Genomic DNA, 16786 nt, shown 5'->3' on the forward strand with positions numbered 1-16786 from the left:
CATTTTTCACTATTTTATTACAATTAACACTATCTAAGTCTAATTTTATCTATACTATATATATAAATACATAAATGCACACACATACATGTAGTGTTAACTTAAAACTATTAAAAATTATATATATACCCTCCCCGCACCCAAGATTTTTTAAAGTGTCACATCGCTGCATCCACACCCTTATCTGCACCTGCATCTACACCGGCACCTATGTGACATAGGAGAGAGAGAGGGGCTATGCCTTTCCCCTTTTATAACTTGGTTCAACGAAGTTGGTTTCGTCCACCAGGTTTGGTCAAATCCAAACCTGGTCAATGAAGCTAAAAAACGAGTTTTATTTTCAACGAAGCTAAAAAAAAACTCTTTCTCTTTATATATATATATATATATATATATATATATATATATAGCCGTGTTCCCGTACCCTCATTTTTTGAAATTACCCTGTTGTACCCTCTGTACCCGTACCCAGGTGACAAACTTTCTCCTTTTATACACTGCATACTTCTTTTGTTGCAGTCCTGCACCATCCACTTTGAGGGGCTGATTCTCATGTTCATCAGCCTGCTCATTATTGTTGGACTGAACTTATTCAGTTGTATTTTCATCTTCAAATTGTCCTTGACCTTGATTCAGCTCTATAATCTGCTGAAATTCGTCACCAATATAGGGCTGTTTTTCTGGATTAACTGTGGACAGGTTCACCTTAGGTGGCTGGCATATAAAAAACAGCTCGTGAACAACACTGCGACTGCTATTTTTTTTCTCTATTATTGCTGTTAAACAAATCCCTGTAACAAACTTCATTAAAAATAACATGTCGCGATATGTACATGTTTTTTCTGAATCGAAAAACATCTATAGCCTTTATGTTCATCTGAACATCCAACAAACACACATTTCAGCCTTGGGGTAACTTCTTCGTATGGGATTGATCCAGAGTTACCGGAAGTTATATAGGGTTCTATTGTTTTTCTAACAAGCGGAGCAAACCACTTTTCTTTTAGTAGATATCATCTGAAGTTATCACTTGACTGGTGGTAGTTCCTATATTTGTTCTCTGTTTTTGTGGTGGATGTGTATAATATGGTTCAGTGGTGAAGATTATTTCTGAGTTAAAGAGATGTATATTATAGTAGTCTCTTTTATGTATTATTTCTTTTGATATATTACAAAATGAAATGTGAAATGATAAGATGCAAAAGATTTATACAAAATGAAATGTGAAATTATAAGATGCACATCAAATCTTTTGCATCTAGAGTACTCTCACGGGTTTTGTACTAGTGAGTGTGTGTATCATTGTCACCCATATTGCCAATATTTTTATAATATCGCCAAAAATCAAGTAAGCCAATAATATCTGCAATAATCATGATTTTTTCAAAATATCACCGGAAATGATAAGTTCGTGATTTTATCATGATATTTTTTGAATTTTTATATATTTTAATCCCATTTTTTGTATTTTTAAAACTTTTCAAACTTATTTCCTTATATTTTTGCATGAAAAATGACATAAAAACATGTTATTTTCCTCACTGAAAATTTCTTCGAGAAAAACCATTGGCAAGAAATTACCTTGAATGGAACGGGTGAGTATGATATATATATATATATATATATATATATATATATATATATATATATATATATATCAAAGCAATAGAGTCCCAACCATGAGAGAGAGAGAGCAAAGACGATGAGAAGTGAAACTTCATTAGCCTTCAAAATTTATAGAATACAACCATAAAAGGGGACTTCCCTTCACACTAAAAAGTTAAATGCGTATGATACACAATTTTTATCACTACCCCTCAAACTTTAGATGACGCAAGAAGAATCATCCCAAGTTTGAAAAGAAATGAACCAAAATGTAAAGGATCGAGACTTTTAGTAAACACATTTGCAATTTGATCCTTGGAGCCCACATGCTCAAGAGAAACTCCATCTTCATATGCCTACTTATTTAAATGACAATCTATCTCAATATTCTTTGTTCTTTCATGAAACTCTGGATTCTTTGCAAAATGAATAACACTCATATTGTCACAATATAAGGAAGTCTGACCATCAATAGGCACCCCTAACTCGCTCAATATCCACCTTATGCATATAATCTCTGTCGCGATCTGTGCCATTGCCCTGAATTTTGCTTTTACTGTAGATAAGACAACTCTTTGTTGCTAGAGTTGCTTCTTCCTTTTTCATGAGACTAATGAGCTACCTAGTAAAACACAAAAATCTGTGGTAGAGAGACAAACTTGGATGGAGCCACAAAGGACTAAGATCTGTGGATCAGGATATTGAGAAGAACATCCCACAATGCATGGTGCCTCTCATATATTTGATAATCCGAAGTATAATAACCAAATGAACTGATCTGGGATAACCCATAAACTGACTAACAGACTCAGGTCCAATTCAGACCTAGGTCTGCTTTGACGCAAGACCGAGTCTGACTTGGGTCAGAATAGGTCCATGTCCAATTCAGATCTGGGTTGCTTTGACCCAAGTCTGAATCTAAACAGATCCAGGTCAATCATACCTGAGTCTGACCCAGTTAACACCTGTCTGCTTGCTTGCGCCAGGTGTTGTAAAACTATAAAAAAATAAAAAAAGGGGAAAAGGGGAGTGAAAAAGGAGAGATTGAGAGAGAGAGAACCTCGATGTGTACCCAACAGATGAGGAGGGGACGGAAAAAGCAGAGAAGCAAAAGGGAGCAGGAGAGGAGGAAGAAATGGAGGAGGCATTACAATATATATATATATATATATATATAATATGAGAGAGAGAGAGAGAGAGAGAGAGAGAGAGAGAGAGAGAGAGAGAGAGAGAGAGAGAGAGAGAGAGAGAGAGAGAGAGAGGGGTGGGGCTCTCGCTAAAAGGGACGCATGAGGAGGGAGGTACATACTTGAAGGTGCAATGGAGTTATGGAGGAGGGGCTGACCCTCTGCCCCTTTTTTCTTCCATTTCTTTTCTTTTTTTTTTAACTTGAAAGTCTGAAATTGGACTCGGTCAACGCTGACTGGGTCCTGTTTCAGACAGTTTTGAGTTTGGGTGCAGTTGGCCGCACACCCAAAAAGTTTGACCTCACCCGGTGCAGCGAGTCCCGCATCACACCGCAGCAGGTGCTGCACCCGCGTTGTGACATAGGTTGCCCCTTATTTCGACATTATTGGCAAACTCTGCCATCCATATGTGCACTTCTAACTGGTCTCCAATGCCAGCTAAATATTTCAAAGGATGAGTGTTTGTGTTCTTGTAAGCTTCTGTTAATTGAATGGATGCATCTTTCATGAAATAAAGCTTCTATGTTATTGGCATTGAAATTGAACAATTTTCCTTATCTATGTATTCTAGAGATTGATTGTTTTCCAAATTTAGGTATGTGTTGCTAATATTTGTCTGGTAGCAGATTCATTATGACAGAGTTGGCAAGAATGGATTGTTCAGCCACAAAGAAATATCTGTATATTTTGTTCCAAATTTATCTGAGTGTCTCTCTTCTCTTGATGTTTGGCAAACTCAATGGCTTGCTCGAAGGCAGGCCAGGTTAGAGATGGAACAAGTGGGCTTGAAAAGGGAAAAGGTCTGCATATGTGTTTGTCTTTTCACTTTGATTTTTTTTCATACAGAATTTGGATTGGTGACTATTTTATTTATTTATTTATTTATTTTATTTCTGTTTGTATAGAGTAAATCTGGCAAAAAGAAAGATGTAAAAGGTACACAATACATGGTCAGATTCTTTTCTCCTTGCTTGCACATCATGCCTATCAAATGATTAAACTGTTTCTCTGTTCTGTAGGAAACTCAGGTGATGGTAAGTTGGAGGATGGCAACTCTGCTGAAACCAGAAAGGACATGACATTGGATCTTGATGCCAAAACACAAACTGAGATTGTTAAAACAGAAACTAGTTTAGTAGAGGATGAGAATATCAAAGACACAAAGGAAGGGGATGGTGCAAAGATTGATGAAGAAAAGAAAACTGATGGAAGCAGGGTTGAGAAAACTGTTATTGATAGGGAAGCAAAGGCTGTCGATGCAGATCATAAGCAACATGAGATGAAGGATGAACATAATGACATTGAAGAACCAGGTGATATCTCTGCTGCTCAGGAAATCGAGGTTCAGAAATCTGGAAAGAAACAGGTTGTTAGGAAGGTAGTTACTAAAAAGGGTGTGAAGGGGAAAGTTGCTATGAAAGAACAGAGGGGTGAAACTGCAGATGCTGGGAAAAATGAGAACAAAGACAATGAAACGGATGACAAAGAACCAAATGCTAGAAAAGAACCTGATGCAGCTAAACCTGAAGTTAAGAAAGTTGGGAAGCGGAAAGTCATTAGAAAGGCAATTAAAAAAAAGGTTGTTGTAAAGGCAGAAAAATCTACTCCTGGTTCAGGTGATAATCAAGATAATGAGATGGGCGTTATGGAGGCAGAACATAAGGAAAAAGAACAGGAAAACAGGGAGAATCAAGATGGGCATACCAACGAACAGGAAAATGGTTCCAGTAAAAAGATGGCTTTGGTCGAAAAGAAAGATGAGGTGGATCTGGAAAATAAAGAAAAGACTACTGATAAAGGATCCGTGGTTGAGAAAGAAGACAGGGTAAAAATGGAGATTGTTTCTATCAAGCACAATGATTTCAAGGCTGATCATCAACCTAATAAGGACAAATTGAAAGTTGAAAATGATAAGAGCAAAGATGGCAGGGACTCTGGTGAGACTAAAGAGAAATCATCTAAAGAAACAAAAGAAATGCTGAAGCGATTTTCAGAAAAACCTCCACAGTGCCCTGGTTTGTTTTTAGAGATTAAAGCGAGCAAAGAATTAAAAGTGAGTTGGCATATAATCTCATAACAGTTGTAAACTTGATAGTTAACTATGATTTTTAATATGAAAAGCAATTAAAGGACTTTGCTTATTTTGAATTTCTTTGTTGTAGCTCCGTTCAACCTCATTCTCATTAGAGGGTCTGCTTGATTATAGTGACAAGGATGCTGAAGAATCTACATTTGAGGTACTCAGATTTTCAGTTTTCAACTGTCCATCCTTTCCAATGTGTTAGTGTCAGTGACATATACTTGTATAACATGATTGAAGTCTCAGAGGAAAAATGTCACTCCAATTAATATTCTTAAAATTTCAAATTCTGCTACTTATTTACAGGGATATATATATATATATATATATATATATATATATATATATATATATATATATATATATATATATATATATATATATATATATATATATATATATTCATCTGCATTCCATGTGTGCTTTGCAGCTTTCTCTATTTGCTGAGATTTTGCATGAACTGCTTCAGTATCAAATGGGATGCCGCATTTTGGCTTCTCTTGAGGTCAGTATTGCCTCAAGTCCCATCTCACCATTTGGTTGCTTGTCTTAATTCAAAGTCATAAATATCTCTTACTCATTGGGCATGATTGCTGTTCCATAAATTGGGTGATAGAGGCTGCGCCTGAACTTTGTGAACAAGGGAAATGAACGAAAAAGGTCACGAGATAGGAATCCTGACAAGGGGAATGAGGATGAAAGATCTGCAAGGAAACGTCCGAAAGGTTCTGATGAGTTTCCTGTAGGGAGTGACTCTGGAAAACCTGGGATGACTGGTGCAAGTGATCTGAATACTGAAAGAATAATTGTTGACCCTAAGGTGGAAGCTGCTGCATCTGAACAAGTTGAGATGGATGATGCAGCAAATGATGATCAAGAAATGAAGGATGATAGTCCTTTAAATGTCAGAAATCTTGAGGCAAGTACTGCTATTTAAATTTTCATGTTCAACAGTTTAATCATCGATGTGGTTCTTGGTGGAGTGCTTGTGGCCATTTTTTTCACTTGTTAGAACTGTTTGGTCTTAATCTGTCACATGGGTACGGGTATGTAGGGTACGACACGGCAATTTCAAAAATTGCGGGTACGGGGATACGGCTATATATATATATATATATATATATATATATATATATATATATATATATATCGGAAGATTTGGGGTGTGGATGAATTTTTTTTAAAGCAAGGGAGGGGGATGAAATTTTGTAAAATAACATGTAAAATAAAAGGGGTTGCCCCTTTTTCATTTCTTTTTCGAGGCTACTACAAGAAGAGGAAGGAGAAGAAGACTTGGCCCAGGTACGCTTCCCCCTTCCCCCCCCCCCCCCCCCCCCCCCCCCCCCTCTCTTTTCGGGTGAAAAGCTGGATTTGAGGTTGGACCTGACCGGAATTGACCCACAACATACCCTTGTCGCCCCTGATACCCATACCGATGGGTCTTTTGCCATGTCTATGTTATATAGATCTTAATATGATTTCTTCTGACTTTCTCATTTTTTCTTCTATTCATGCTGATAGTGGCTGTCAAGATCATAATCTTTTGTGATGTCTGCATATCTGGATCCTCACATAATTGGAAACAAATGTTTTTCTAATAATACTGGCATGGTGTATGTTTCCAGCAATAAACCGTGCAAAAAAAATGGTTCCAAGGCCTTCGTTGCCGTTGCATTCAAATACTTGGTGAAAGCATGTGACTTATGTTATCTTGGTAGAAGTAAAACATGCCTCCTTAACTCTCTCTTCATATCCCAAGAACTGTGTGTTGCTCTTCACAATTGCCTCACTGTCAGTGTTATGAAAAGTGTTGAGGCGTAGCGAGGCGCTCCACCAAAAACCGAGGCAAGGCGTAAGCCTCAACAAATTTTTTTTTGAAAACTTTAAAAAAATTATAAAAAATATCTACAAATACAAATAAATAAAGAAATGCTTTATTGATGAAATAACAACCAATAAGAAATAAAAAATCTCAAATAAGTACTAAAAAATATGAGATTAACATATAAAAGTAACTAATTATATAACTGGAAATATATGAGATTAACCAAAAAAACTTAAAATTTACTAAGAAACTGATTACATAACTGAAATAACTGGAAAATATATGAGATTAACATATAAAAGTAACTAAAAAAATAATTACATAACTGGAAAATATATGAGATTAACCAACAAAAGATAAAATATATTAAGAAACCGATTACATAACTGGAAAATATATGAGATTAACCAAAAAATGTTAAAATATATGAAGATTATTCTAAAAAATATGAGATTAACATATAAAAGTAACTAAAAAACTGATTACATAACTGGAAAATATATGAGATTAACCAAAAAAAGTTAAAATATACTAAGAAACTGATTACATAACTGAAATAACTGGAAAATATATAAGATTAACCTACAAAAGTTAAAATATATGAGATTATTCTAAAAAATGTGAGATTAACATATAAGAGTAACTAAAAACTGATTACATAACTGGAAAATATATGACATTAACCAACAAAAGTTAAAATATACTTAAAAACTGATTACATAACTGAAATAACTGAAAAATATGAGATTAACCTACAAAAGTTAAAATATATGAGATTATTCTAAAAAATATGAGATTAACATATAAAATTAACTAAAAAACTGATTACATAACTGAAAAATATATGAGATTAACCAACAAAAGTTAAAATATATTAAGAAACTAATTACATGACTCAAATAACTGAAAAATATACGAGATTAACCAACAAAAGTTAAAATATAGTAATATACTAATAAACTTATTACATAACTGAAATAACTGGAAAATATATGAGATTAACCTACAAAAACTTTGTTGATTATGTCTATGAAATCTTGTTGTAAAATTTTTTATTTCTTTTTTGCGCCTCAGGCTTGCGCCTTGAGGCACAAAGGGCCGCACCTCAAGGCGAGGCACACCTTTTGCCCCTCAAGGCACATTTTTGATAACACTGCTCACTATCTTTGTCATTGATGATCATGATTTTGAAACAACCATGTATACTAGTGTCATGCTGTACCACTTAATATGTGGCTATGAAATTGTTAGTGCTTCATTAACACAAGCAGCAGTTGACATGAGCTTCTAGCCTTCTACCATAATAACAAAGGGGAACAACTTCATTAATTTTATCCTCTCAATTATACTCCTATATTTACCATTTATTGTTTGCATTAGTTTTGGTGGCAGCCTACTGATTGTATGGTACGTTGTGTTGCCACTCAATACATATTCTTTTTCCTTTAAAGTGTCCCTGCCATAACTTTGCATTCATGTCTGTTAACAGACATGAATGCATGTTCCAGTTAATGCAATAGACATGATTTTAACCAATTTGTCCTACATGTTATATCCTTTTTCAATTTGTGATGCTTTTGGTTTTTGTTTTTCAATATTTGGGTTTATGTTAACCAGGTTTACCAAAACCTGGTTTAACAATTTGTATGGGAAAAAATTAAACCTGGTTTAACAATTTGTATGGGAAAAGACCTAGTAAATAAGTTTATTCTTTTCCCTCTTTTAGGCGTTGTCTGGCCACCAACGGTTGGCAGGTGACTACACTGTTGTTGCTCATGTTGAACGGCACGACTCCAGCCATTTCTGGCTGTTGGATGGCTGGAAAAAGACACAAAACAAATCTGAAAAAAGTAGAAAACCTTTGGTTGTTTTCTGATGACCCAGCGGCTGGAAGACAGCCCCGCCTTGGTACCATCCACACTGGAAGGCACCAACTGGCCACTTTCTGGCCATTGGATGGCCGGAAAATGGCTTCTGGTGGCTTCCATCCACCATTTGGTTAGAAAAAGATTGGCCAGTGGCTGGTTTAGACAAGATAGGGAAGAGTTGAGGTGGGTGATAGGGGTTGAGTGTAATGGGGGTTACAACCTGATATACTGGGTTTTGAAATTAAAAAACTTCCTCAACTAGGTTTTCTAAAACGTGGTTTGTGAAAGTGGGTTTATCCACACATTTGCCAGAACCTGGTTTAGGTCCAATAACTGGCGTTTCAATGGGATTTTCAGTGTCAGCCAAATGACACTTCGACTGTTTGACACATTTGGTTTTTGTTTTGACATGTTCTGGTTCATTTGTCCATCTTTTTTCTATTTTTGTGCTTTACTGTCCACTCTCATCTGCAAGAAACCATGTCATATGTTTTCTCCAACTCTCATCTCAGAATAAGAAACTTTGGAAACACTGGGTCTGCTTGAGGTTGTAATAATTGAAGACTCTTTATTACTGAATTTTCCTTTTTACAAATGTTCTAAAATTTGATTAACTTTTTATTTTTATGGCAGAAAATTTGGTGATCTTTCAGCTTAAATCTTGTTTAAGATTACTGAAATTTCATGTGCACATATATTCATATCCTTTGGTGAAAGCTTTTAGGTCATTTTAGCTTTGAACCCAGCTCTTTCAAAATCATTGCTATCTGAAAATGTTATAGCCCTTGGTGAATATGGCCTATGTTACTACCCTGAATTATAGCGAAGACTATGCCTTCTACCGAAGGCTGTCATGTGTACAACTGTGGAATGTTGGTTGTGCTTGCTGCTGTGGAATATGGAATATGGAGGCCATACACTGTTGTGGCATAATGGAGAAATCCTGTGACAGGCTGAATTATTGTGATTGGAAAGTGAGGCTGAATTACTCTGATGGAAGAGTGAGGATATGTGATTAACTAATGTTTTCAATTAAAGACGTGTTTCCAGCTGCTATCTGATGTCACATGGACCTGATTATGCTTGCAGGTACGTGGATACGGGTTGCAGACATGAGAATTAATGCATAAGGAAACAATTTTTGTGTGTTAAATTACTTTTTTCTTTTTTATAACATGGTTGCGTAATGGCATCACAATGAATATTCTCGGTACATGTATTTATATAGGACTACAAAATTCCTATTTCACAGTAGATAGTTAATTAGTCAACGCTCTAGTTCATAAAAAGGAAACATGAATGAAGAAATGGGAGTAGCTCAGTTTGTCTGGTGCAAGCATCAGCATTTTTGCCATGTTGACATGGGTATACAAGTGACTGATGTAGCCACGCATCTTCCATATAGTATTTTTTCCAGCATTCTAGTTGTCATCCTAGTGAATGACTTCTTTCTTTGGTAACAAGTTTAGGATGCTAGTTTTGTTAAATCAAAGAGCTTCGTTAACGGCAACTGAAAGGGATTTGTCATGTTTATTGCCCTTCATTCTATTTTTGGATAATTATGAAGCCTTCTTTTTATGATCTAGGAAGGAGATGAAAATAAAATGGATGACTCTGATGAAACCAATCATAAGAAGGTTGATTTGGTTAAAGAAACTGGGAAAGATGAAAAGGTGAAGCTGGAAGGGAAACACAAGGATACAATTGAGGATGAGAAGTCTGTCTCTGAGAGGGTGGAGGATGTGGTAAAAGAGCCTTTGGTAGACAAGGAACTACTGCAGGTATGCTGTTCATTGATTGGCCATCATTCTAAGAATGAGGTGCTTTACCTCTCCATTTATCAAAGCTCTAGCCTTACTGAATTAAATTTGTCATTTGAGCAGGCATTCCGTTTTTTTGATCGAAATAGAGTAGGCCATATTAAGGTAATTGTTTGGTTTTTTGTTGAATTTTCTTGAAAGTGAACATCATTTAACATGTGTCTTCCGATTATTGCTTTATTTTGGTGTGTATTTTGCAGGTTAAAGACATGCGAACTATCATTCATAACTTGGGAAAGTTCCTTTCCAACAGAGATGTCAAGGTTAGGTGTTTATACCTTTCGCATGTTCTGTTGGGGGCCCATATTCTGTTCTATTAGGTGACTAGGCTGATTGTGCTTCTCTATGCTTTGTATAGGAACTAGTGCAGAGTGCTCTCCTAGAAACCAACACACCAAGGGACAACCGCATCTTCTACGAGAAACTGGTTCTCTCCGACAATTGAATTAGAAGTTTCAGCTAGCTGTTCGTGCAAAACTGCTCCTGATACAAGTGGAGGGATTGTAGGACCCAGTATGATAATGCAAATCATACTGGAATGTGTTTTTAATCTTTATAATGGCAATGAAAAACAATCTGAACTTATTGGACTGTCTTATCGTTGTTAGCTTCATGCTTGAATGTCTAACCAAGTGGCTGGGAAAGCAAGATGTTGAAGTGACGAAGTACTGGAGGAGTGTCAACATTGGTTAAGTAACCTATTGTCGAATGCTAAAAATGGAATATATTTTTGCTTCACCAGTGTCTATGAGTTTTGTTGATCGGTTTTGTAAACTAAGAGCCATATATTTTTCCTTCCAAAGTTTCGTTTTCGATTCATTCATAACGAGGAGATAATTGATAAATCCTCCTTTGAAAGGATGACAATTTTTTTTAGATCTTTAGTTAGGTGCTGCCAAAAATGAGTTTTCATTTCAGTTATTTTTTATCCTTTTCTCTTACATGATCTCCAACATTCTCTCAATTCTTCATAAATGCTCTCTCAAATAGCCCAGAAGGTCTTAATCATTTGGAAGGGGCTACTTGTAATATCACCAAGTTGACAGCTTGAAACCTAGAGGGTTCGTTCCATGCAGCAAGCTTGAAGCTGGGTTTACTAATTGGAGATCTGTCTAGAGGGATCTCAATGAATTGGATTTTATTCAATGTCTAACCAAATCCTATTTCATTAGATTTGGTATTCCCAAAATCATATTTGACTATAATTGGATGTATAGCCTCAGAGTTTTACGCAGCTGTTAGGCTGATGAGCCAGTGCGACCAGGTCTTATAGCCGGGTGCAGTTTTTTTGGGTTATAAATTCAAGAAGATGTGTTTTTGATTTTTTGCTATGAAATTTGATCAACATCTTCATGAATATCTGAATCCAATTACACGTAAAAGTTGGAAAGCAAGTAATAAGCAACACCACCAAGTACGATGTGAGAAAAAGGTACATAGAATTAGTTTTTATTTAGATGCATATTTTAAGTATTTTACTAAAAAATACTTAGTCATATTTGTAAATTTTACTGATAAAAACCTAGATTGCACTAGCTTTTGGACATAATGTTGAAGTTGGATGCTAATTAGAAAATATAACAAATTTGGGTAATTGATTTTTTCTTAACAGTTTTTGCTCTTTTGTCGCTTAAAAAATTAGCCGCCCACTTTTCTAAGTTGTCGCTTGAAAAAAAAAATTGCGTTATGTAAGTTATTGCCTGAAATTGTCTGTAAATATAATAACAATGACATAAATTTCAATAATAAACCAACTCTTGTAACATAAATAAGTATTAACCTGGATTTCAAATTGGATAACACAATAAATTTTTTGACAGTGAGTTTTTTTATAAAGTTTTGCAGGTGCCTGTGCTGCATACACCAGGTTGGGATTCCCTTTTAGAATAGATAGCTAGGCCTTCCGTGCGGCTATTAAGTTAAACATTTCTAGGCAGATCGTGCATATGGCCCTAGAGAGGTCCCTGCGCCTTTTCATATAGAGGAACCCGAAAAAGATAAAAGTCAACCTCCAAAAAATGTGGACCGCATGCGGCTTGCATGATTATAATATTTATTTCATTCATGACAAATGTGCTTTTAAGAATTTTAGAAGATCCTAGGGAAGTATAGCCTGAAGTTCATTGTTTTGCATTAGCTGCATAGCCTTTGGAGTATTAAACATCTCGCTTTTGCATAGTAACAGAGACCACTTCTTGTTGACCATGATCCATGATTATCTTAAAAAAAATGTGACCAGAGCATGCTTCCTCACCATACATCCGGAGGTAAGTATTAGCTCAACACACATTCATTTGAGTTTCAACCTTTGCCGGCAGGTAGCTATATGGTTGGAGCTTGCCTCTCTACCATAGACCCGAGATAAGTATTGGCCTCATGTACACCTCTCTTTCTTTCCTTTGCTTTGTGTTTTTTTGTGCTTTTTCTATTCTTTTCTGTATAATTTGTGCTTTTTCCTATTCTTTTTTTTTTCACAAATTTTCTGCACCCGAAACTTTCAAGAATAGGCTTTTGAGATTTATTATTTTTATTTCTTGAGTATATAGAGTTGGTTATTAACATGGTTCCTTTGTGGACTTATGCTGATTTCTAGTAGCTCAATCAGGAACATCACAAATGTGCTACTTGCAGCCTTGAATTAGTTTGAATGAACTAAGATTGGATTGATTTTTCTATAATAAACTCATTCATTTGGATTCTGTGTAAGATTGACTGTATTTGAGAATCATTGTTTTTTAGAAAATGGTAGAATATAACATCTTTCCTAAAATTGGAGATTGTTTTCAAAACCTTTTCCAAAAGAATTGCTCATGTCTGCAGTTTTGGGATAAAATTTTCCAAATATATGAGTGACCGGGTCAGCAGGCCTTATTTCAAGACTTATGATATTGAGACAATCTTTTCATCATAGAGTTCCTAGTTCTGCAAAAGGTAGTCAAGGATTTAGAAAATGTTGAAAAAAACAAACATTTTTGTTTAAATTTCAAAAACCATGTTATTTTGAAATGAGTGCACAAACTATCGTGGTATAAAACTCATGAGTCATACTATGAAACTTTGGGAGAGGGTGATTGAGTCTAGGTTGAGGAAGGTTGTCATGATATCAGAGAATCAATTTGGTTTTATGCCTGGAAGATCAACTATGGAAGCTATACATCTTCTTAGACAACTTATGGAGAGAAATAGAGAGAGGAACAAAGATTTGCATATGGTTTTTGTTGATTTGGAGAAGGCATGCGATAAAGTACCTAGGGACGTTCTCTGGTAGACAATGATGAAGAAAGGTGTTTCTCTCAAGTACATTAGTATAATTAAAGATATGTATGAAGGAGTAGTAACCAATGTTCGCACTTGTGGAGGGGTGACAACCAACTTTCCTATAACGGTTGGGTTACATCAAGGATCTGCATTAAGCCCATTCCTATTTGCTATAGTGATGGATGAGCTTACGAGATCAATTCAAGAAAATGTGCCGTGGTGTATGTTGTTTGCTGATGATATTGTTTTGATTGATGAGTCTAGAGCTGGGGTTAATGCTAAGTTAGAATTATGGAGACAGACATTGGAAGCAAGAGGTTTTAAGTTGAGTAAGAGTAAGACAGAATACATGGAATGTCAGTTTTGTAAGCAACGAAGTAGTGATGAGAGTGTAGTGAAGCTTGATGAGCAAGAAATACCGATGGATGATTGTTTCAAATATTTGAGATCTATCATTCAAAAGTATGGATAAATCGATGGAGATGTAAATCATAGGATAAAGGTTGGGTGGATGAAATGGAAATGTGCAACTGGAGTGTTATGAGATCATAGAATGCCATTGCGGTTGAAGGGAAAGTTTTATAGGATGACTATTAGGCCCGCTTTACTATATGGTACAAAATGTTGGGCTGCCAAGAGACATCATATTCAAAAAATGAGTGTAGCTGAGATGCGTATGCTGAGATGAATGTGTAGAAATACATTAAAAGATAAGATTCGGAACGAGGAGATACGTAAGAAGGTAGGCGTTGCACACATTGAAAATAAGATGAGAGAGAATCATTTACGGTGGTTTGGACATATTCGGCGAAGGCCTAATGATGCGCCAGTTAGAAGGATGGATAAATGGGAAAATATATTAGTTAAAAGAGGTCGAGGTAGGCCTAGGAAGACATGGACGGAGGTGATAGGAAAGGATATGAATGCTTTGAACCTCACCGAGGACATGGTATTGGATAGAAATGATTGGAGGAGAAGGATTCATGTGGAAGACCCAGAATGATTTTCTTTTTTGGTTCATATCGCCGACCCCAATTGTTTTGGGATGAAGGTGTAGTTGTTGTTGTTGAGTACCGTCACCAAAATTCTTTCAGATATCAAAATGACACACAAGATTTTTGAACCAGTTTTTTGAGATTTTGGGAATATCAGTATCTTCATTTTTTTTAAAATTTAAGGATTTTTACATTTTTCACTTCTTTGAAATTTTCTAAATTTTCATCATTTTTTTGGTGATTTTTAGTGGTTTTGAGATTTTTCAATTTTTTTTTCTAGATTTAATATTTACAAGTTTCATGTTTTGTTTTCATTCCCCTACCTGGACTCAGAGAATGATGATCCAATTATCACTGGATTAAAGAGAAACATAGATTATATTTCAAGAAAACATTTATTAGACAGGGCTGCCATTCAGGTTTCTAAAGATGCGGAATCCAATTCCTTGTCAAAGACTTAAGTATCCATGGTTGGGAGGAGTTGTTGGATCATCGGAGCAACTTTCCATACCTTATTCTGCAATGACTTTTGTCTGGTATCAACTTTTCTTTCTGCCCTCTTGCCATGGGAGTTTTGATCTCTTTCCTTCTTTTACTTTTTCTACCCCTATCATGTTTCTTACTCAAAATCTTAGTGCCTAAGCTTCTGTTTTGCTTGACAGGCCTTGAGATCTCTTGACCTTCCACACCCTGCCATGCTTCTTTGATAACTAAACCATCATCAGCCTTGCCCATATTTTCAAAGGATTTGGATTTCAAAAGAATTTTCTGACACTATTCGAACTCCCTTTGCCTTTCCCAAATTCTGATTTTTCTATGGGAATTTCTTATTTATTGTAGGCATGTCGATAGGATTTTTGGTTTGGAGAAAATATCATTTCGGCATATCTTTTTCTGAGAGGGTGGGAGGAAGATTTGTTATGGCTTGAGAAACCAAGGCCGCTAAGTTTTCAGGTTCAGTAGTTGGAAGAACTTTGACTTTTTGAAGGATGTAAAGTGCCCTTTGGTGTTCAGATGAGGATTTTATTAGTTTCTAATTGGAAATATTGGCCATGGTCACTGTCGGTTGGTTTTCAATGTCATATCCTTTTCTAGGGATTGCACTAGGGTTTTGACTAGAGGATGGTTCCCTAATGATTCTTTTAATGTTTTGGTTGTCCTTTGGTTTGGACCCTACTTTTATCTTGGGAGTTTGGGTCCTTCTTGGAACTATCTTGGCTTGGAATTCTGCGTCAACTTGAACTTTCGGAATAATACAGATGCATGTAGAATAGGCAGTTGGTGAAGTAACTTCAATTTGTGCTTTGTTTTTGGAAGTCATTTCTCCTTGGACAAAGATTCTTATTTGATTATTTTTTTAGGCAAGAAAATTTTGAATTTTTGGTTGGAGAAGAATATAGTGTTTTCCAAGGATAATCTTGCAAGCAAGGTTTCATTTGTTTTTTCTTCTAAGGCTTTATAGAGAAAGTATCATCCTCATGGGAACCTGAGAGGATCTCATTGTGAGACAGGTCTTGAGAGGAGACGAATTATTCTTGAGGAAATGGGAATCGACAAATTTTCTTGGGAAGATTGGATTTCTATTATTTCTAGGGAAGAAATTAGGATTATAACTCGGGATTTATGGCTGGATTCCAATCATGTATATGCTCTACTGCCTTATATTGTTACTTTGCATTTTTTGATGATCTGAGAAAGGATTTTGGTAAAATCCTAGATCATGGTTAAAAGGAGAGGGTTTCTTACCATAAGTCAATGCCAGATGTGGTAACCTACCACCTTGAATGACTTTATACTCGTTTTATGAGCGAATTTGTATTTTCTAGATGCCGAGGTATCTCGAGGATTTAATGAGTTAGCGAGAATTTGTTCTAGAAGCCCTCTCAACCCTTACCCAGTTTGTATAGTCGCGGTCTTCTCAAGGAATGATATACAAGAGGTTTATGAATTTGGATCTCCCTTCATTTACAAAAAAATCAGACTCGAAGAAGGTTGAATTTTGGATTCAAGAGATCAAGAGAGTGTTCGAGATCTTGGGGGTACCCAATGTGAAAAAAACTCTTTTTGGTTTGTACCGATTGATCGAGGATGCCGCAAGGTGGTGGAAGGCCACCAAGGAGATCCACTTCGGTGGAGTTGCCACCATAC

At 35.9% G+C, this 16786-nt stretch overlaps 1 protein-coding gene across 2 annotated transcripts in view; it reads left to right on the top strand.

Annotated features, from left to right (window-relative positions):
- LOC149816889 (protein SHORT ROOT IN SALT MEDIUM 1-like) overlaps positions 1 to 11132 on the top strand; it is a 75132-nt gene extending 64000 nt beyond the window's left edge. The window contains exons 13-22 of one of the 2 annotated variants that reach the window (XM_089987493.1): positions 3419 to 3592; positions 3698 to 3728; positions 3812 to 4845; positions 4955 to 5029; positions 5303 to 5377; positions 5489 to 5795; positions 10156 to 10346; positions 10449 to 10490; positions 10586 to 10648; positions 10744 to 11132. In XM_089987493.1, the coding sequence (XP_089843619.1) occupies positions 3419 to 3592; positions 3698 to 3728; positions 3812 to 4845; positions 4955 to 5029; positions 5303 to 5377; positions 5489 to 5795; positions 10156 to 10346; positions 10449 to 10490; positions 10586 to 10648; positions 10744 to 10830 (2079 nt within the window). In that variant the 3' untranslated portion in view covers positions 10831 to 11132. The remainder of the gene's footprint in view (positions 1 to 3418; positions 3593 to 3697; positions 3729 to 3811; positions 4846 to 4954; positions 5030 to 5302; positions 5378 to 5488; positions 5796 to 10155; positions 10347 to 10448; positions 10491 to 10585; positions 10649 to 10743) is intronic. The other variant, XM_089987494.1, reaches the window with a different exon arrangement.
- The last annotated feature ends 5654 nt before the right edge of the window (positions 11133 to 16786 follow it).

The sequence above is a fragment of the Nuphar pumila genome, chromosome 14, assembly GCF_984573655.1.
Source record: "Nuphar pumila chromosome 14, dmNupPumi1.hap1.1, whole genome shotgun sequence".
In the NCBI taxonomy this organism is placed as follows: Eukaryota; Viridiplantae; Streptophyta; class Magnoliopsida; order Nymphaeales; family Nymphaeaceae; genus Nuphar; species Nuphar pumila.